Source organism: Pocillopora damicornis, chromosome 14 (genome assembly GCF_964200805.1).
Source record: "Pocillopora damicornis chromosome 14, jaPocDami1.2, whole genome shotgun sequence".
NCBI lineage: Eukaryota > Metazoa > Cnidaria > Anthozoa > Scleractinia > Pocilloporidae > Pocillopora > Pocillopora damicornis.
In genome coordinates this window covers 3,887,064-3,908,686 of record NC_142683.1, presented here as the reverse complement: position 1 = coordinate 3,908,686, position 21,623 = coordinate 3,887,064, and the positions used below count along the sequence as shown (strand labels likewise).

The following is a 21,623-nucleotide window of genomic DNA, read 5'->3' as shown; positions in this document are numbered from 1 at the left end:
GTGTTTGTCTGTCACTGTGTTTGTCTGTCACTGTGTTTGTCTGTCACTGTGTTTGTTTGTCACTGTGTTTGTCTGTCACTGTGTTTGTCTGTCACTGTGTTTGTCTGTCACTGTGTTTGTCTGTCACTGTGTTTGTCTGTCACTGTGTTTGTCTGTCACTGTGTTTGTCTGTCACCTTGCTTTTTGACCATTCAAATGAAAGCTACGGAGAAGCCCTTTCATGTAGGACTGTTTATTCTGCTGTCAAAGAGTTGTAGTACAGTCGTTGTAAACCTTGTTTTATTCTCCAACGTGTTTCGTCTCGTTGTCGTGGACTTCTTCAAGGATTTTTACGTTTAAACACTACACGCCGGTATTTATAAGCCACGGTTAGCGGCCATTGCGTGGGTCAAACACTATAAAGGCCTGGCCGGATTTACGAACAGGAACTAGAGAAGTTGTAGAAAAGTTTTAAGGCAAGGTGACAAAAAGATTAAAAACCGTGGCTCCCAAATCTTTTTCTCACCTTCAGCTTAAAACTTTCTTCACGTAATAACTGCCAACTATGGCTGATAAATACGGGCCTTTAATGTTCACCAGCAAAACTCTCTGAAGAAGTTTACGACAGTTAGACGAAACGCTTCGGAGAGTAAAAGAAGTCTTACAATAACCGTTCGCAGAGTGCTGTTCGCTGGTTTGTTTGAAAAGTAAAAAAGCTTAAAATAGTTCCACGCACGACCCAATAATGTAATTGTTATACAATCCAAGCTGATAAAAGCGCGAAGACAAAATGTTCCGCTGGTAACATGTCACTATCCTATGTACAGTCGCCCTCTACCCTCCAAAAGAAAATTGGGAAGGGGCCACTTCCTGATTTTCTTTTGGAGGGTAGGTGTCGGCAGTACACTGGCTTCATGCTACAGCTTCCTGACCATACAGCGCCATTACTGTTTCCTTATAGCGTGACATTCGACGAGTCTTGTCCGTGACAAAAAAAAACTGCGTTGGCGCACATACACAAGAACAAAATGAAACATTTCTAACGATGGCAGAGATCCAAGTTCCGAACTTTTTATCACAAGCACAATCCAAAATTAGGTCGCAAAATATTAAAACCGCAAACCGTTAGCATTTCGCTCTGAATCCAAAATGCGTAGAAAGATAATCTCCAAATCCGCCGATCCGTTTCCCTATTCACCCCTCTCGTCCCAGCCTTCTGCTGTAAGACTCGAAGAGCACTGAGCACTCGCTTGCCAAAATTACGCCTGCTCTGCAGGCTAACATTCCAAGAGTGACCTTTCAAATGAAAGCTACTTAGCAATGTTTTCATGAGGCTCTCTTTATCATGCTTGACTTAAGGTCCTTTAAAATTTTACTCTGACTTGTGACTTAAACCATTCAATTGATAGCTGATATGGTGCCACACATCTTTGTGATGTACCACGTGATTTTAACTCTAGTTTTTCAAGTACCCGAGTGTTTCACCAATGCCTTTGAAAGGGAACTCAAGTGAACCTTTATTTTCCGTGACGTTGTTTTTCATGGAGAAGTTGCAAGCATTCGTAATTCTCTCTAACGAAGGGCTAACGCTCGTAACGTCAGCTTTGAAACTCTTCACAGTGGCCAATTCATGTTATCAGCTCAGTTGATGAATTACCTTACAAGCCGTACCAATAGCCATACCGCTATGAAGAACCAGTTCCAAAAATCTGTCGAAAGTACATTGAGTTGAGGTACAAACTTATTCAGTACATCTACGATGCGATGTATGAGAACACAGCAGACAGGTAAACCCATCTGCCGGCCCCTGTTCATGGATGAGTACAAACCGGGAGAATTCTATAACGATGCACGCGCAGATGACCCGCATGGGAGGGGATATAACGGTTACACGGCCAACCGATTGGATGATCAGTTCTTCTTGGGTAAAGACATAATGGTGGCACCCATTGTCAATCCAGGTTTGTTTATTTTTTAAAAGGCCATTTTTATGTTCCATGCTGTAGATCTTATCTGGTACTCAGGCCTCACACAGAAACCCTTGCCATAACCTTGTTGCAAAAATGGTAAAATTCCCTTTAAAAAAATGGCCAGTACTTTCCGAAAATGCTCTGCACTTTAAGATAACCCTTCAAGTACTTTTTTAAGACAACGCATCTTAGTACATAGCAACTGTACACCACTGAGAGGAAAAGCCGTTCTCGATTTATTGTATCAAAAAGTCAAACGAGCCGTGCTGTCTACCTCCCCGCTGGGGGTCAGTGGTACCGTTTTACAGATGACAAGTATCCACTGGAGGATCCTGTCATGGTGAGGTGGAGTTCGATTTCTACGCCCCTTGGGACGACCCTGCTAGAGATAACTGTGCCATTTACATCCGAGAAGGCGCCATTATACCCAAGCGTGAGGTTGAGCTGTACCGTCACGGCAAGGTGAATCCCATCACGTTTAGTATCTATCCTGGCCGAGACAGCAGCTACAAGTTGTATCTGGACGATGACGGTGTGAGTAACAAGGCAGAGACCGCTGGCGAGTATAGACTGACTGAAATCAGTCATCAAGGTAAGGCCGCATGTAAAACGTCATATGATTGACTCGTATTGCCTAAACAACAACTCTCTTATAGTATTATGTTGCCTGCACCAAAGTATTCAGTGGTCAAGCGAGTGCATACTGTGCGAACGTTGTAATGTCGGAGGCACGCATTCAGGCAGTCAGAATCAAGTTGTCTCGCACGAGTTATGAACAACTACACAAGCCAGTAATTCACGATGTTATAAAATAGTATAACTTTGTATTGCCAAAGCTCAACACAGAATAGCAAATCAACAGGATACCCGTACTTGAATAAGCTTTATGTTCGAAAAGTTTCGAGTTCTCCCTTCCCCTACTTTCGATTCCTTTAACAAATTCCTCTGAAAGTTTCAATTTTCTTTCGCCTATCTTGTGAGACAGTGTTGTTTCTTGTGTTTTTTTTTTATAATTTTACGCGGGAAAGTGGCGAGCGGCTGTCTAAAATTGATCCTCTCGTGCATGCACGACGTTCGGACAGCTGTGTTACACTGGGGAAACCAAATGAACAAGGTTTTAAACGGTGAAAGGAAGCGTCGACAGAACTTTTTATCTTTTTCTTTTTCAATCATCATTTAACTCTTTCTTTTTCGAACACCAGGAATTGCAGGAGGTCAGCGGATTCGTATCAAGCGTCTGCACGATAAGTTCAAACCACGTGAGACGTACTACTACCTTGGAATGCCGGGAACGATTTGTCCGACTTCCGTCAAGGCTGCTGGGAAAACCTTGCCAAAGAAAACCGGAAACACGGACGAAGAGGCTGCGAAAGCCTTGGAGGACTCCACAGACACACCAGGATCCTTTTACTATAATAATTCATTGAATACAACGTACATAAAGATCTTCGACACGATGAACGACATCACAGAAGACGTAGTATTCTGAAATGTTTGGAGAACGGACTGACATTTTCCCGGCTATCGCTCTGTCCTCGCTCGAACTGAACAGAAGATATGTTAGTTCGCAGACTGAGCGTGTTCAATGAAAGTAAATTGTATTTCGTCAGTGGCTATTCAAAATAAAATTTGTGTGATAATGAAATGAGTCTTGTGATTTATTCATCAGATAGATACAACGGCAGCTACTATCAAAATAAGGCCCCGTCCACACGTATCCGGATAAATTTGAAAACGGATAAATATTTATCCGTTTTCAAATTTATCCGCGTCCACACGTTGCCGTTTGTGAATCGTTTTTGGTGTTCACACGTAAACGCAAAAACGATTTGAAAACGATGACGTCGCCTACTGAGCATGCTCTTTAGAGGAAAACATGTGCCCGCAGTCTCGCGTATCCTGAGCCTGAATCTACTTGGCTGTGCTCTTGGGCTTCTCAAACTTATCAACAGGGTTCGTTTGCTCCTCGTGGTCAAAAAGGAGTTTGGTAAGATGTCTAATTCAAATTAGTACCGAAACTAGAGCTTGTTTATTCGCCATGTTTTCATTAATGGTCGATCGGCCGAGTGTACGCGTTGGACTAGGTTTTAATTGTTACGTCATCGTTTTCAAATCGTTTTCAAATTTATCCGGATAAGGCGTCCACACGGAGACGCTTAGCCAGCGTTTTCAAATTTATCCACTCTGGAGAGCGTTTTCAAATTGATCCGTTTTCGGTGTGTGAAAACGCCGTTTACGTGTGGACGGAACCCGTAACCGTATAAATATTTATCCGTTTTCAAATTTATCCGGATACGTGTGGACGGGGCCTAAAGTTATATCTATTCATTAATAACTTTTTTTTAATAGCAAAAAAATTAGAATACGAAGCGGAAACTGTTTTTCCTCCGTGACTGATTAACCTTTAACCTCCCATAAGTGACATCAAAACGTAACCTCTTCCTATAATAGCTATTTATTATCCTCCAAACAGGAAACAAGAATACTCAAACGTATCAGGTAAAGTTATTTTGATCTAACACCAAATTCCCATAACTAATTGGAAATGTGTAGCAGCTAGAGAGAGAGATAAAAAGTCAAAGGGTTGATGAAAACAAAAAGACGCAAATGTGGAGAATTCAGCGAGCAGAGTGCTAGACAAGGCATCAGTCAAACTGAGATGAATAGATAATTTTATTCGAACTTCATACAAAATTGAAATAGACCCATGGATTGAATGAAATAAACAGTGCAGCTGCACTTCCATTGAAAATAAAACAATGGGCCTCAGGGTGCTGTAAATAATTGTTTAATTTCTCCACCCATAATGCTTTAAAATTATATCTTTAATACGGTAAACTGCGACAAAAACACCAGATTCTAGCGGCAATACGTGGAGACACTCGTCCTTGAGACGCCAACGACAACTGGAAAACACTAAGATTTGCTGACGATATCGAAGTCCGCAAATATCCGGCATCAATAGCTATTAATCACTTAATAAATGGAATGGCAAACTGTGTCACAAAAATTTGTTGTCACGTAACACCCCTGGTCGTGACAAAACACGGAGAACCTTCTAGAGCTCACAACGAATCCTTAAGCGTCAGAGGACGAGCCTTTTGCGATGCGAGCATAACATTTATTGGAAAAGGGACTTTTACGTGACCACAGAATTAACTAAAAGTGGAAAATACACACTCTTGTATCAAATACAATATCATGCTTGTGCCTGATTAAGATAAACGGCTGAACAAGAGCGAGCAACTTCGTTTCCAGTGTCCTCTCTCTTCCTCCCTCGAGGAAAGAAGAGAGAGAAAACTGGGTACAAAATTAACCTGCGAAGCTGAAACGTACGCCTTATGAAATGACGTTATTACCTAAACGAAACGGGGAAAAAGATAAGTCTCTTCTTGACTTCGTTTGTTTCACTTGTTATGCTGCCGGCGAGAATCATACCTGGTTATTGATTACTACTCACTTTTAGCTAACTTACGGGAGTAGAAACAACACCCACCCAGTAAAAATGACAGCCACCCTCCCCTCCCTCCCCATATCCAGAACTTTCCCATAATCCTGTGCGCCACTAACATTTAACTCCAAAGCTTAACAATAACAATTTCAATGCTGTGAACAAATTTAGCTAAATGTAAATCATAACTGCACCCGATTATAAAATATCCTATGGCACTTCTGAACCCAACTGGAACAGAGGCAATTGCAAACGTCATTTCACCGTTTTTTGCTATTTACAATCTGTACTTATACCGTGAAAGCTAATAAACACACTTATTAATTGCAGATACAGGGTACCAAAGCTTTATGAATTAGCTTGGGCATCCTGTGACGAGAAACTGTAAATTGTGCCAAATTCAAATATATGGCAAACGAATTCATTCTTTTCAAGAGCTTTCCACAGTGAAATCATTTCGAGTGCGGAAATACCGCATTATAAATACGTTGAAAATGTCCTTAAATTCTGCATATTTAACAAAATACGACAATATCAATAACGTTCATTGTCCAACAATAAATAGCGCCCCCCAACCCCCTAAAACGATCAAGTCAATAAATATGCACTGTTCGTACAGCTTTATGTAGCTTCATTTGAGATATCCTCTTCAAATAAAGGAGGAAAACACGAAGGAAAAAGTTGTTGAACGCCGCGCGATGAACTAAATGAGAAGAAACAGCAATTGGGCATGGCATTATGGCAAAAACAATATTTTTGGATGTGTGACATGAAGGTAGAAAAATGATCGGTCACGCATGCGTGAAATTAGGAGCCAAACCTGATAAAATGATAAATCGGTGATAAATTGGTTATAAATTGGCGATACGACTTTGGGAAAAGGAAACAGTCCAAAGATGGCGAGAAAAAAACATGCTTGCGTAAAATCATAGAGTTTAAAAAAAAAAAAAAAAAAACCCACACACACTCTGCGTCACCCTGTGGCTAGAAAAAAAAACTAGGACTGCATAACATCACAAGCTTTTATACATAAGTGTATCATGGTGAGGAAAAAGCTGAGATGTTCGGCACCTTTTCTGGAAAAAAAACCCAGCTGTTCTACCACCAAAGACACCAGAAGATTTCGTAGGCTACGAAGCGCAAGTAAACGCCCTTACACATCACCATTTTAAATTCATTACCTTACTTCATTACCCAGAAGGGCACCTAACAATAAATATTATCCCATTTAAATAAATTATGGGTCCATCGGAATAATACCAAATCCCAACAATATCTAATTAAACACTGAGTAACAATAAATTGATAACCTTAATTAAATTACTTACTCCTTAGTGTATAAACATCTACGCGGGCCTTTGTTGGCTCAAATGTAATTTTTAACTTCTTAGACAAGACACAACAATTCACCCCAACATTTCTAACAGAAAGTAGAAGTACCCCTCCCTCAGTTAATCTATCTGGGCCAATCCTGCCCTGGATCTTCCACTGATAAAAATTATCCCTGCTGTAGGATTAACTAATTGCATGATTTGACCACCACGGGCGAGGCCTTTTTTCCCCGTTGCACGGCTTGATAATCTTGCCACCAAAAAACCTTGGTAACCTGGCGTCCAAAATTACAGCTTGGTTACCTTGTCACCATAAAGGGAAGCATATGTGATTTCCAGGTCACAGACGCTCAGTTGTCTCACTTTCGTTTCGTGCAGAGTCCGAAGGTCTTGTGAACTCTAAGAAAGAAAGCACGATCAGAATCTGTCAAAACTTGTAATCGTGTAAATTTTTCAAAATATGACGGTATCACTGAACGCTTTGAGTTGTACAGAGGACACTACGTTGACGAAGGAAAATCCAACGTACCTTTTTTCTATCCTCATCAAGAGTTTCGTATAGTTTATCGTGTTCTTTCTCCAACTCTTCGCTTTCTTTCTTGTGGAACTCTGTCATCTAAAATCAACAAATATGAAAAAAGGTTTAAATATCAATCAGTCAGCCAAGCTGTCAATCATCTATCCATCAATCAATTGGTCACTTAGTCTGATCTTCTATCAATCAACCAACGAATCCCTACGCAAGTAATCTGTGCCGAAAAGAAAACAAAGGTGGGACAGGGAGAGAAAACTAGGGCGTTGGCCGAATATGTCAATTTCACTGAAGTTATTTTTAGATTGGGGGCGGTGGTTTCCTGATGTAATTTTTATTACCGAAGCCATTTTAATCACAAAGAAAAAATTTCCTCGCTGTTCGTTCAGTTTTACTCACAGGCGACTTATACTCGTTGAAAGGGGATGGATGTCTTTCATCTTTCATAGCGAAAGGCAACATGCGTAAAAGAGATTATTTTCTCTTGGTACCAAGTGATATTTGTCTAGAGAAAACGTACATTTTATCTGAACTGGACCTCAGATGATTTATCCTTTTGAGAGACAAATCAAACCCAACGAAACACAAACCTTTTGTCGCTCTTTGACGGACTGTTCAATGTGTTTCTTGTTTTCCTCCCGTTTCCTCCTAGAAAGCAAAAGTGAGCCATGAGACTCGTGGGAAGAAAGTAGAGATTGGCTCAAACTTTCAAATCGCTCAGTTACATCTAAACCGAAAGTAAAAACAAGATGACTTTCTGATCCCTGAACGGCGCAGTTTTGGTAAAGGACTACAAAAAAAATGAAAGACGCAGAAGCCAAACAACAGATACACCGAACAAGATGTGACTCGAGAGCTCGCATGACACTAGCTCGTAAGCGAGTTCCATTCTCCATTCGTGACTATTTAACTGCTGTAGAAAAAGACGGAGAAAAAAAAAACGAATAAAGGAAAAAAAGAAGTGAGGAGAAAGGAAAGAACGGGGAGACAAGGGGGGAAAGACAGACTGTAGTAAAAAAAAAAATGAAAAAAAAAAACACCGACAAGCATAGAAAACCTGCGGGAAGGCATGACAGCGAGAATACTCCTTTGTCGTTTCTGTTGCCATAAGGTTGTTATCAAGGATACATTAACAAGACAAACATGGCAAACCTTTGCAGTTCATCTTTGTTAGAATGTTGTCGCGCCAACACTTTAAGTTCCTCTCTGTTCTGATTGTCCTGGCTCTTTCTTAATTCATTCATTTGCCTGAAAACAATGAATAATTCAGCAATAATCACAAAGACAGGCACACACTAAGATCATAGCGTAACTGTCTTGCAACAAAATTGCTAGACGAGGCAGAACCATCTAATAACCATAGCCATCCTGGTTCATCCTTTCACCACAAGTATCAAGTGGAAGGCAGTCGCAGTCCTGAGGTTTGAGTTTTGGAACAAAATCCTATAATGTGCCCTCGGTAAAATACGTTTTTAAACACACCATTCTATATCATTAAATTTGGGGTTTTTCTACCATTTTTAAGTTTGGAATCCTTGAGAATCAGAGGATGGTTCCTCTCTTACTTAGCGTGTAAATCAGCCAGTGATTTCATCTTCTCCTCCTGTGAAAGTCGCATCAGCTTCTCCAGTTCCTCTTGTTTCTACGTGAAAAAAGGCACGAAAAAAGAAACATTTCGAAAGTGACAGAAGACAAAAATATAGAGAACAAAAAATGGGTAAAAACACTTTAAGATGCTAAAATACACAGAACTAGGACGAGTGGAACATGATAAATTATATTTTCTAATGCATGGTGATTTGATGTGCAAGAGACAAACAGAAAATGTACGAATGAGTTATTTACGAACGATCCGTAACCCTTTGACTCGCTAAGAATTTCTAGTATCTAATTTCTCTTTACAATATCACCTCTGAATCACACATTAAGGTCACGAGAAAAGGAAAAATGATCACCAAATAGAAAAGCTCTTGAGTGTTAAACAAAATCTCTTTACAGCACCTTAGCAAATCTAAAGAGGACACTAAGGAGAATATGCACACAAATATTAGGATGTGAAGGGTCAATAAAGTGAATGAGCTTGAATTCATCCTTACAGGAAGAAGTTGCTTCTCGGCGAGCTCCAACTGTTCATTCAGCTGCCTTTTCAGCAGGTCAACCATAGAGTCACGATGTTGGCGTTTAAGAGCATTGATCTGAAAACAAAGCACCCTGAATTACTTTTAGTTTAGCACAGGTGGAGCAAAATTTGTTCCATGCCTCAGGTAAGTTATGCTAACACCACTTCAACACCCTACCTTGAAAGGAAAACAAAATAATGTACGATTAGTGCATTTTTGAAATAAAAAGTAGTCAAACTGAGTGAAACTCTGACTAAAGCACGTATGTTTAAAGATCATCGTCAAACTTGGTGCTGTGGCAAGTAGCATAGATGCACTATAGAACTTGAGATGTGGGGTGAGATGCAAGTGCCAAGGTGACCACTATAACATTTACAATTAAGGCAAGAGACAAAGTATCGTGTCTTATTTAAGTACAACGCTATTGCGGGTAAACCAAAATAATTTGCTTCAGCTGGTTGATAGAGAGAGATCTTTGTATTTTCGATCTAATGACCTTGTCAATGTCACTGTCATCTAGCATTTAATGTTTCTTTGATCTGCTGGGTTCTCCAATCATTAGTAAAAGCAAATTTTCACATTTGATTGAATTTGCCTCATTTGATTTTGTGACTGGTTTTCTAAGAGCTTTGACAGACCAGAGAAATAGTGATCGACAGTTAAATACAAGCGATGTCTAGTTTCTTTCTCAAATTTTGTCGTATTTTTATTTCCTGGTAACAGGAATTCGAGTTGTCCGATTCCGTTTGAAATAATACTCGTGATTAACAAATCTGACTCCCGCTTCGCGGTCGTCCGATTTTGATAATCACTCGTATAATTACAGACCGAATTGGACTCCTTTTAGTCCTTTTACCATCAATAATCACCCCATGCCACAAAACTAAAATGAGATCTCTTTAGAAGTGCTTCCTGTAACTACGAACCAACTAAGCCAAGCAGAAATGAGGTAATTTATTTACAGCTGTTAACCCTTTAAAAGCTAACATCAGTGTGCGCATTCCTCGTACTTTCTCTATGCATTTCCTAAGGTGCTGACCAGGAGAATTTGTTCACCGATCAAAAGCTTCTTTTGTGGGTGATCATTTCCTTTATTCTCATGACCTTAAAGTGTGATTCGGGGGTGATATTGTAAGGAGAAACTAGATGCTAGTCACTCTTATTAGTTAAGAGGTGATCTCTGTAAGAGCGGTCCAGGGCATTTCGCATCGGAAAAAAGTTTTCCCTCAAACTTTGCCCAATAAACTATCTTTGGTAACAAGTAAATAAAACCACATTAGTTTCTGGAAATACGTTAAAATAAAATTTTTAGAGCTCTCAAAAGTCAAAGCTGCAAAAAGCCCTTTTTTGACTTCTTGCGACATCGAAAATTTCATAAGTTGAATAGCCCGGTCCTCGTACCACACCGCATGCAGCAAAAAATATTTTGTATTATTAAAGTGTGTGATGTATAAGGTGTATAAAATACATTTCAATTTTGATATTCGTTTATTCAGAGGCTCGTCATAGTTTATTTAAAAACACTCGTTGGTCAGCTTTCTGAAATTGGTTAAAAGTACTCTATCTTTCTTGGTTGATATTGCTCAAGTCCAGACCAGACCGTTAAAAAATCCGCTTGATTTCTGCTAATAAGATGTTTGGCTGCAGAAAAATATAAAAACATCTTGCACTTATTGATTTTCTTCGCCGAGGTGACTTCGAACTTTTAGCGATATTGCTAGCGTGACAGCAGATTATGCAAATTAGTTCATTGAGCAAACTCCGACCGTTTTATATATTAAGTAGCTCAATAAATCTTAGATTTTAACCATTTTGAGTAGAAAATATAATAGAAAATATAGTAGACAGAGCTTTAAGACCACACCGATTAATATCTTAAACATTTTAAAAGGCCAAAATTTTGTCAAATGTTATTATCTCGTGACGAAAGACGTCAACAACAACGTATCGAATATTATCATTTGATTAACGCTCGCAAACTCCTTTTTTAAAATTTGGCTTCTGTTTTTTCATATCTGAGTTCTGACGGCTTACACTATTCAAACCTGTATGAACATTTAAAAACCAAACTACAGGATTCTATTTAGTGTAACCGGCGATAACAGCACACACTGAAATGCACCGTGACCACTGTCACATAATTCAGTTGTCTAATTATCCTGAATTGCTTCTCCCTTCGTAATAAAGCAACGATAACATCGCCTTTTGGATCAGAATTCTGGTAGGCAGGAATAAGAGAAATTTTGTCGGCACACCTGTCTTTATGAAAGTTTCTATTTAGAACTCTAGGGAGTTCTTGGGGAAAAGGACCCCGCGATTTTTGAGGAAATAAATTATTACGTTACGTGCCACCTCATTTTTCCAACAATTAGCTATATCTATTTTGTAAAGCGCGTGATTTTATTAGCTGTAATTCATATGTCTCTTCCGGTACTGGTTTGCTTGGGATTAATAACACTAAATTCTTGAAGCGGTATTCGCCACAAGAAGTCCTGTTTTCAGTCGCGTTCCTCAGAAACTTCGTTTAACTTGCCTCAGAGTACTGACTCAATAAAGAGTCATCTCTGCTTAATCCATTTGTCAAAAGGGAGTTTCACAGAAGGAGAACTTATCTTTGCAAGGGCTGGCCTGTTCGATGTAGAAGACTCAGTTAAATTCAATTTGCAAATGTCAAAGGCCATTTCTAAGATGTATAGCGTTCTATAGAGGTTCAGACAATACTGCAGCTGAGGGAGCGGATGGTTTCAAGGATTTTCTCTAAATTATAGACGAATTGGAAAGCGTGGGAGCAGAAAAGGACCAGTGCAAAGAAGTTCGGAAGAGGCTTCAGGAGAGCAAGTTTTATTTGAAGACTACATACCGTAATCGCTGCGAAGAGGACGGTAGCAAATGTGCCGATCACTGTAGGGTCTTTGCACTGAGCCATGCTGGTGACACTGACGTTCAGAAAGTATGCAGTCACAGTCACGACGTGAAGTGTGAGGATTGTGAGAAGCTTTAGAGTGTTCTTGAAGAAGTAAAAGGCGCTATTTCTGAGTACACAATGCAATTGGGTAGGTTTCAAGCGGAAGACTATCTGTATGAAGCAAAAAATGCTGCCGCTAAGATCTTTGAATGGAGAGGGCATATCTTGAGAGCAGAAACCAGGATCAGTACGAGCGGAAAATTGTCGATACTTTGAAGGGAGATGAAGCATTTATAATAGTTGACTGGACAATGAAGTTCATAGCGATGAAGTTCCGGGAAAAGCCAGCAGAATGGTTTCCCAAGAGGGAAATCAATTGGCATGTGAGTAACGTTGTTGTAAGACAGGAGGAAAGCCTGGAAGTAACCTGATACGTACACCTTCTGAACAGCTGTAAACAAGACTGGTTTTCAGTGCTGTCAGTCCTAGAAAATCTCTTTGTCACCATAAAGTTGCAAAATTCAGGAATAATAAAGGCCTTTCTAAGATCGGATGAAGCAGGTTGCTATCATCTCTACGAGAGCTCGGATAGCAAGATTGCCACTTTCAGCAACTTACACAAGAGGGCCTGCGCGTTTGGAGAGCGTTTAATGTTGGGCCTGGAAAGTTTATTCGGTAAAATTCAACGACGGTAGTTCCTATCAATGCCCTGAACCTGGTTGCGATGAAGATTTTAAGACCCAGGCCGACCTTGACTTCCATATAGACTAGCTAGTTCATCATGTACGTCCTGTGCCTGCGAGCATGACTTAAAGTCTTTATGACAAAGTGAAGAGGTAGTGGGTTCATCACTTTCAGTCATTGTCATTAGATGGTGAAAGTTCGACTGAACTGGTTGCAGTGGCCACAGAACCCTTGACAAGTACATCAAAGCTTCCCATGGGATGGGCTCTTCATAAGAGAGGTGCAAGTGAATGGCTTTCGCAAAACGTCAGGCAGTACTTGACACAGAAATTTAATATCGGATGGGACACTGGCAGAAACCAAACCCAGAGAAAGTAGCAAAGGATATGCGAACTGCTTGTTCAATAGATGGAGAGAGAATGTTCGATAGAACAGAGTGGTTATTCAATATACAGATTCAAAGTTTCTTCTCGAGATTGTACCTTACAACAAGAATCAGATGATGCCACCGACGCAAACGACCACGTGATAGAAGCATCCGCGTCTGATGTAGACGAAGGGTGTTTGAGAGAGGCGAGGAACACAGTAATGGTGAGATAGGATTGAAACATCCAATCATGTTTGATATCTATGATGTGAGCTCGTTGGCAAGAGAAGCAAGGTTGCCTAGTCTCAAAGTCAAGATGCTAAGAGACATGTCCAAACATTTTGAGCTCGCATTTTAAATGCAAGATGCAAATGCAGCACCTCTTGCAAAAATGGAGGAAATGATTTCGGAGTGCAGTTGTTATGCAATCTAGTTATGACGTCCACCCGTTATGCGAATGCGATATCCTTTTTCACAAGAACTCTTTAAACTTATGAACAGAGACTGTTATGCAGACAGGTCTGACGATCAAATATCATTTTTTCCCTTTCAGCTAGAAATCCGAGCAATCGCTGCTTTATTTAGATGTGAGAAGTATTCAGGACAGTTACACGATGGAATTACGTGACAGAGTCACTGGTCACGGTGTATTTCAGTGTGTGCTGTTATCGCCGGTTACACTAAATAGAATCCTGTAGTTTGGTTTTTAAATGTTCATACAGGTTTGAATAGCGTAAGCTGTCAGAACTCAAATATGAAATAACAGAAGCCAAATTTTTAAAAAAGAGTTTGCGAGCGTTAATCAAATTATGATATTCGATACGTTGTTGTTGACGTCTTTCGTCACGAGATAATAACTTTTGTCAAAATTTTGGCCTTTTAAAATGCTTAAAGTATTAATCGGTGTGGTCTTAAAGCTCTGTCTACTATATTTTCTACTTGAGATGGTTAAAATCTAAGATTTATCGAGCTACTCATATAAAACGGTCGGAGTTTGCTCAATGAACTAATTTGCATAATCGGCTGTCACGCTAGCAATATCGCTAAAAGTTCGAAGTCACCTCGGCGAAGAAAATCAATAAGTGCAAGATGTTTTTATATTTTTCTGCAGCCAAACATCTTATTAGCAGAAATCAAGCGGATTTTTAACGGTCTGGTCTGGACTTGAGCAATATCAACCAAGAAAGAAAGAGTACTTTTAACCAATTTCAGAAAGCTGACCAACGAGTGTTTTTAAATAAACTATGACGAGCCTCTGAATAAACGAATATCAAAATTGAAATGTATTTTATACACCTTATATATCACACAATTTAATAATACAAAATATTTTTTGCTGCATGCGGTGTGATACGAGGACCGGGCTATTCAACTTTTGAAATTTTCGATGTCGCAAGAGGTCAAAAAAGGGCTTTTTGCTCCTTTGACTTTTGAGAGCTCTAAAAAATTTTATTTTAACGTATTTCCAGAAACTAATGTGGTTTTATTTACTTGTTACCAAAGATAGTTTATTGGGCAAAGTTTGAGGGAAAACTTTTTTCCGATGCGAAATGCCCCAGGATCGCTCTTACAGAGATCGCCACTTAAATATTTCTGAGCTTTACTAAATCTGGTTCATTCTGCTACAGAGGTTTTATCGAAGTCATGGCTCTTAAGGTGCGCTAGGCACCGGCCAATTTCCAAAATCAAATGTCACGTTGTCGCCCATGATCATAAATGGCGCCCATTGAGAAACTTTGTCAAAGCCGTTATTTCTCATCCAATTCCTGGCCTTGTGGAGAGACTCACTGGCGCTTTCACCGCGGAACAAATGTTTGTAGAAACAAGTCATGAACTGCTCTGTGGCTGTGTCAACCAGGGCCCATCGTGCAGCCAACACTGAACGAGCTCCGGATCCTAAGAACGCTCGGGCAAGTCCAATTACTCCCTCGGTTCTAATCTGTCCACGAGCACTGTGACAACAACTAAGCACCACTAGTTTAGCTCGCAATCGAGTTTTTGAAATATCCTCCATCGTCAAAAGATAATCTTCTTCTCGAGGGAAAGGTGGGAGTAGGGTAGGGTGCTCAGGAGAAAGAGCAATCTCCCCTCTTTCGGCATCACCATGGGCAGCAATGTGTATCAGGCTCACTGAACTTATCGCTTGGAGTACAGAATGCTTTGTTGCGGAATCTCCTATCAAAGGCGTTACGCCAAGAAGTCCTCCAATCATCTCTGCTTCCTTTCTCGCACATGGCAATGGTGTCATATTTCTGCGCCTTCCCTTGTAAATCACCTTTCCAACCACAGGGTCACCCACTATCAGTGCCCCGGTCTCACTGTGATAATCTGGAGGACTGTCTTGAACAAGCTTGAGAGTCGTGAGAGAGGGAACTAGCCGAATCCTGCATGTCTCTGATAAATACTTGCCTCCTTCGTCAGCCAAGGCAGCAAATGGCACTTGGTACACACAGGAATCTGGGACAATTATGATCTCGGGCTGCTTCAGTAAACTGGCCACAGGAGCGATGATAATCTTGTAACACAAGTCAAGACTTGTTTTGAAATCTTCGGTGTCGTAGTCACGCAGCACTGAGCGGTTGTCGTAGTGAAGTGACATCAGTTCGGTGTCATCTAAAGATCGATCTTCGCAATTCTGTTCGGGTAAAATGGCGTGGGTGCGGAAGGCTTGTTTAAAATACTCATCTAACTCAGGGACTATTCCGGTCACCTTGTTTTTGTCCAGGCTCACTTCCTCTTCTGAAAAATGAATAGCTCCCGTTGCTTTAATGATCCAAAACCGTACACCATTTTGACCAACCGAAATGTACAGGCATGCACAGTCTGCTTCTTTTGTGATGATCCCTTCAATGCCACACCAAGATTTTGGATCGCTCGAGATCTGCTCTTGAACAAAGTACCGAGCTGCCATCAGGTTGGCCAGGCCTCTTGCCCTTCTCAGCTCTTCGACATAAAGGGCGTCTTGCGGCTTACCAGTGGAAGAAAGCAACCAACTGAAGAACATGTAGGGAAAGGTGCCGTGCGTTTCTAAAAGAGATATTTGAAACTGATCGTTTTCTTTAAGAAAACCTCTCAAAGTGTCGAACTTTTGGATGCCTTGAAAAAGATACGAAGAAGCCTCTTCAAGATGACATTGTGACACCTTCAACACCGATAGATGACAAAGAGAGTAAAACTCGAGCAAGTGTTGTCCAGTATCCCTACTTAATAGGAGAGCCTGCTTAAAGTACTCTTCGGCTATGTCATTTTTACCAAGCGATGTAAAACACAATCCTAAATCGATATAGTTGACTACTACTCCTTCCCTCTCACCGATTTCCATGTGAATTGTAAGGGCTTTCTCGTAATATTCTTGAGCCTTGTCATATTCACCACGCGTACACGAAATTTTACCAAGATGTCCGTAGTCTGTTGCTTCTCCGCTTCTATCTACGATACCCTCTCTAACTGCTATTGCCTTCTTTAGATAATCGTCAGCCTTTGCATACTTGCCGAGCGAGAGAAACAAACATGTGAGGCTTCCATAATTAGTTGCCTCTCCTCTTTTATCACCAATTTTCTTTTGGATACGCAGTGCTTTCTCCATACACTCTTCAGCTTCGCTATACTGGCCAAGGCATAGGAACAAAGTTCCTAGGTTTCCGTAGCATTTTGCTTCTCCATCCCTGTTGCCAATTTCTATTTTAATAGCGAGTGCTTTCTCTTGACATTCTCGGGCCTTTTCAAAATTACCAAGTGATTGGAACAAAGTTCCTAAGTTTTCGTGGCTTGTTGCTTCTCTATCCCTGTCGCCAATTTCTATTCTGATAGCAAGTGCTTTCTCTTGATATTCTCGGGCCTTGTCATAATGACCAAGTGATTGGAACAAAGTTCCTAGGTTTCCATAGCTTTTTGCTACTCCTTCCCTGTCGCCAATTTCTATTCTGATAGCGAGTGCTTTCTCCTGATATTCTCGGGCCTTGTCATAATGACCAAGTGATCGGAACAAAGTTCCAAAGTTTCCGTAGTTTGCTGCTTCTCCATCCCTGTCGCCAATTTCGATTTTGATGGCGAGTGCTTTCTCCTGATATTCTCGAGCTTTGTCATAATGACTGAGTGATTGGAACAAAGTTCCTAGGTTTCCGTAGCTTGTTGCTTCTCCATCCCTGTCACCAATTTCTATTCTGATAGCGAGTGCTTTCTCCTGGTATTCTCGGGCCTTGTCATATTGACTGAGTGAGTGGAACAAAGTTCCTAGGTTTCCGTAGCTTGTTGCTTCTCCATCCCTGTCACCAATTTCTATTCTGATAGCGAGTGCTTTCTCTTGATATTCTCGGGCCTTGTCATATTGACCAAGCGATTGCAACGTTGTTCCGAGGCTGCTATAACATTGTGCCTGGCCTTTTGTGTTTCCTATCGTTTTCATGATGTTGACTGCTGATTCGTAAAATTTCCAGGCCTCCATGAACTTACTTTGTACCTGAAGTATTGCTGCCAGGAATAAATGTAGCCATCCTTTTTCAGAGGTGTCATTACAGTCTAGGTATAGGAAGAGTTTCCCAAGGTATTTTTCTGTACTTGTGTAATCCTTTATATAAACGTAAGCAAGGATTATTTTCATGTAGATAGCACGGAACATAGTGTTTGCCAATGAACCATCGATAGCCAGCACCTGACTGTGTAATATAATCAAACATTCCCTGTACACCTCGATGGCTTGCAACACTCGACCAGTTTTGCAGAGGAACTCGGCGACCACTAAACCTATGAAGATAGCTGATAAAGCTTCCTCTATGCTGTCCATCTTGACCCTGTTTCTTCTCAGTTGAAAAAAAAGAGAAATTAGTGAAAACTTACACACGGATTGTTTGTAGAAAATATCTTTGGTTGCAAATTGCAATTTATTATCTTCCTCTCCCCGCCTTGTATTATTTATGTATTCACACGCGGTGCAAGTGATTTCACAATTCGCAAATCAAGTCAAAGAACTCTAACCTTGACATTGGAAAACTGACGTGGACATTTTTCGCATACTTTTATTACTTGTTTTCACGGAGTTTAGTAAATTGCTTTTGAGCTTTCGTTCGCGCAATTTTTCTAAGCCTCTGTTTGGAATTCTATGAGGTTTCGAAGTTTTTATTTTAGCAATTGAAATGTTGTGGTTCATTTAACAAGTTTAATACATATTTTCTACGGAGTTTGGACTCAAGCCTCTTGTTTTGTAGATGGACTTTTTACATTGCCCATCAAAGAGGAACACACCTTTGCCGTCTGTTCTACTGGGGTGTTCGTTACACTGTCACGCGAATCACGCAAATCAGAGACAAACTGGGAAAATTGAAATGGCTAACAGAACACAACAAATGACAAGGCCCGAGAATATCAGGAGAAATAGAATTTTCAACTTTTGATAATTCGGCTAATCACTCGAGTACAAATAGCTTACCTTTTCAAGACAGAAGCTCCAATTCAGCACTGTAACAAGTCTTGTTTGTAATTTTGGGTTAAAAGCCAACGGTTCTCGCAAAACAATGTACACTGAGACCGGATGTTACCTGCAACAAAAGTGAATTGTTTCATGTTTGCATGCTCACATCCATCATCGGTAAAAAAGTTAGACGTTCAAAACCGAAATATATTTACGTAGATTAGATGGCGCTTCAAAAGTAGGATAACAAATATCCGTCTCTCCTTATCTTTCCTTCATTGCAAGGAACAAAATGAATTTCATTTAAGATTTTGTGATGGACATTCGGAATTCATATTTTTCACATTACGGTTGGAATTCTGCGCGAGGCTGGAGCGTTAGTAGATAGCCCTTCGGCTAACTCAGGGGATGTCGGAGTTTAATCTTCAGAGAAGGTAGCTTGAAAGTAATCATCATGTCCAGTGCCGGTTAAAATACCAGTTAATTCGTCGAATTTACTCAATGTTTGATAGGTCTAGGTGGGGTTAAAAACCATTAACTGACTTTGCCGTTTATGAATTTCTTTCAATTTCTATCGCAGATATCAGAATTCTCCTCTGCCAAGTCATTTATCACATCATTCATAACTGAACGAGGTTTGAGGCAGTTTTTAAACCTGATACTCCAAGCCAAAACGATTTCCTTAGTCTATGTCAAGGCAAAATAATGGAAGCGAATCAGTTGTTTTCATAGACAGTACTTACCACAATCTGTAGCCTTCAGTGCCCTGCTTTGAAAATAATTTTAACCATCTCTTTTCGTCCTTTGAGTTTTTTCCAACACACGTCACACGTCAGTCACATCAGGCAGCCAGTAAAATGTGATTGTCTATTTCTGTTCGACCGTCGGTTCCGTAATCACTCTCTTTCCCAGGCCTGCTGAACGGACAAACATAAGCTCCAATGGAAAAGGTCCTTTAAGTATTATCAAATACCTATTAATTTTGTCCGCTCGTCGTCAGCCGATTTACGTAGGATTTCTATTAGACCAAGCACAGGACAATCTTTTATTTGTGGAGCGTTATTCCATTGTATGCACCGAGCGCCTTTTCACTGACAACTCACTTGACGTGGACACTGTGAGAAACTACCCAACATGAACATGGAAATATCTCCACCGTCAAATATGGATTAATGGACAACCTGTAAGCTTATGCGCCAAGTGAGGAAAACGGATGAACTCGCTCCAAGGACAACTGGAGAAGAAGCAAGGAAGTAAATTAATTTGTTTGGTCTCATGTTAATTGTTTTGCAGTAATTCGTTAGGATCTTCTCTCAGCCTCCGGGTCCTTTTCGAGTGAGCGGTGACAAGCCTGGGGCGAGCTAGAGGAAGCAGGTGAGGGTGCCGAGCCTCAGATCGATGCGTTTGGACGATTCTTTCAGAAATCTGATGGGATTGCTAGGTTTTCATGACAAGGGAATTTATAGGTATTCAATAGTTTTTCACCCCGGGAGTGACCAGTTTTTAATTTCTCGATCCTCACAATAATAATACTGAGTCATTCTTTAAGATAATGAGAATATGGCAACTGATCACCAACTTAACAACCTTTGATTGTTAAACAAATTCTCCTTGTCAGTACCAGAGGAATTATACGGAGAAAAGTAGACTGAAGAAGTTTTCCTCACTAACAATTAAATTACAGTATGTTTATATTTTCTGTTGTTTCTATCCGCTGGATGAAAAGACGGTGACATGGTGTACACTCAAATAAAACAAATTTATTAAAAACTGGGTAGGAAATAATACATTTATCCTTTCAGGCCCCCAATATCTCAGTAGTAATTCTTCTTACTGTCTGTTATACCATTCTTATTATTTTAGTTTAGAGTATTTTGTATTTGATCAACTAATAATACCTAATTGAAATTTTTCTTTATTTTCATCACTTGTCTACTTGATATTGTATTGATATGGTTAGGAGAAATTTTGTCTTGGTCATTTACAATGTATGAGAGTTGAAGGTTTACATTGACATGAGATATAATCTCAACCAATAGTCCATTTTACAGTTGTGTGCTTGGTTGCCAAGCCTTTGAATAGGAACCAGGTTAAGGGTGACCTTGTTATGATACAAACCTTGCTGCTTTTCAAATGTAAATTAATTTGTTATCATGCTAACTAGATACTGGTCTCTATCACAGCAAGGTCACCTTCAGCCTCATTCCAAATCAAAGGCTTGGCAACTATAAGTACATATTGCAAGTTGATGTCTATGATATGAATTTGCAACTGAACTTTGTGGCACTTTTTTTTGTTTCACAAAGCTGTTGTTACAATCAATTTTTTCACCAAAAGACATTATTCTCTAATTTTGTTTTAAGTTGGAAGATGAGGTTGAGAAACTTCCAGGTGATCACAGAGGGTTGGTACACAGTAACCAGGCATTGAGGCTGTCCAGATTGATGGTGTGGGCAGAGACTATGGAACAGAGGATAATGCTTCTGAAAATCCTACAGGTATTTGTTAACCAGTTCCATGTGTCTCTTGTAGAATCCCTCTCAAAGAAGGTTGGCAGAATTAAATCTTGCTGAAAACAAGAGCTTTTGTTCAAATGAAAAACTTGGCATAGAGTAGCATGTGTGGATTTTTATTCTTTGTATATGGACTTGCTTAAAATATCCATGTATGGATTAAATAAAAGTTTGTATAAACAGGCAAAGTTGTTGGAAAATAGCATTTAAGAGTACAAGATAACCACAAAAAGTATTGCGGGTAGTTTCCAGGTCACTGTCACTAGACCTCAGGATTTTACAGTAGCAAATCTGAGAAAGCATCCCTGTAAGGAAGAGGCATGGTGGGTTTGACGAATATATTTATTTATTTGACTTATTAAAA

General features: G+C 40.0%; 5 protein-coding genes across 6 annotated transcripts in view; 3 read left to right on the top strand and 2 right to left on the bottom strand.

The window, feature by feature from the left end:
* LOC149034057 (histone-lysine N-methyltransferase SETD2-like) overlaps positions 1 to 21,623 on the top strand; it is a 65,581-nt gene that overhangs the window by 11,682 nt on the left and 32,276 nt on the right. The window lies entirely within an intron of this gene.
* The window catches only part of LOC149034058 (uncharacterized), a 34,085-nt gene that overhangs the window by 4,504 nt on the left and 7,958 nt on the right, over positions 1 to 21,623 (top strand). The window lies entirely within an intron of this gene.
* Positions 138 to 3,574, top strand: LOC149034061 (alpha-galactosidase MYORG-like). The gene is made up of 3 exons (XM_089193394.1): positions 138 to 1,942; positions 2,203 to 2,541; positions 3,152 to 3,574. Exons 1-2 carry the CDS (start codon positions 1,739 to 1,741, stop codon positions 2,413 to 2,415), a joined length of 417 nt encoding a protein of 138 aa, XP_089049520.1. The 5' UTR covers positions 138 to 1,738; the 3' UTR covers positions 2,416 to 2,541; positions 3,152 to 3,574.
* On the bottom strand, positions 4,605 to 9,506 carry LOC149034060 (uncharacterized). The gene is made up of 6 exons (XM_089193392.1): positions 9,360 to 9,506; positions 8,829 to 8,905; positions 8,416 to 8,511; positions 7,854 to 7,911; positions 7,261 to 7,347; positions 4,605 to 7,130 (listed from the first exon to the last, which is right to left on the bottom strand). Exons 1-6 carry the CDS (start codon positions 9,423 to 9,425, stop codon positions 7,020 to 7,022), a joined length of 495 nt encoding a protein of 164 aa, XP_089049518.1. The 5' UTR covers positions 9,426 to 9,506; the 3' UTR covers positions 4,605 to 7,019.
* Positions 14,699 to 18,871, bottom strand: LOC149034059 (uncharacterized). The gene is made up of 2 exons (XM_089192953.1): positions 18,765 to 18,871; positions 14,699 to 18,135 (listed from the first exon to the last, which is right to left on the bottom strand). The coding sequence occupies exon 2, from the start codon at positions 18,120 to 18,122 to the stop codon at positions 14,991 to 14,993; it is 3,132 nt and encodes a 1,043-aa protein (XP_089049079.1). The 5' UTR covers positions 18,123 to 18,135; positions 18,765 to 18,871; the 3' UTR covers positions 14,699 to 14,990.

Excerpts from the sequence above, each read along its gene's own strand:
- LOC149034061 (XM_089193394.1), top strand. The coding sequence starts at position 1,739 with ATGCGATGTATGAGAACACAGCAGACAGGTAAACCCATCTGCCGGCCC. Across the intron at positions 1,943-2,202 it reads CACCCATTGTCAATCCAGGT|CAAACGAGCCGTGCTGTCTA; the intron begins TTGTTTATTTTT and ends GTATCAAAAAGT.
- LOC149034060 (XM_089193392.1), bottom strand. The coding sequence starts at position 9,425 with ATGGTTGACCTGCTGAAAAGGCAGCTGAATGAACAGTTGGAGCTCGCC. Across the intron at positions 8,512-8,828 it reads CTGGCTGATTTACACGCTAA|GCAAATGAATGAATTAAGAA; the intron begins GTAAGAGAGGAA and ends CATTGTTTTCAG. Across the intron at positions 7,131-7,260 it reads TTGATGAGGATAGAAAAAAG|AGTTCACAAGACCTTCGGAC; the intron begins GTACGTTGGATT and ends TTTCTTTCTTAG.
- LOC149034059 (XM_089192953.1), bottom strand. The coding sequence starts at position 18,122 with ATGGACAGCATAGAGGAAGCTTTATCAGCTATCTTCATAGGTTTAGTG.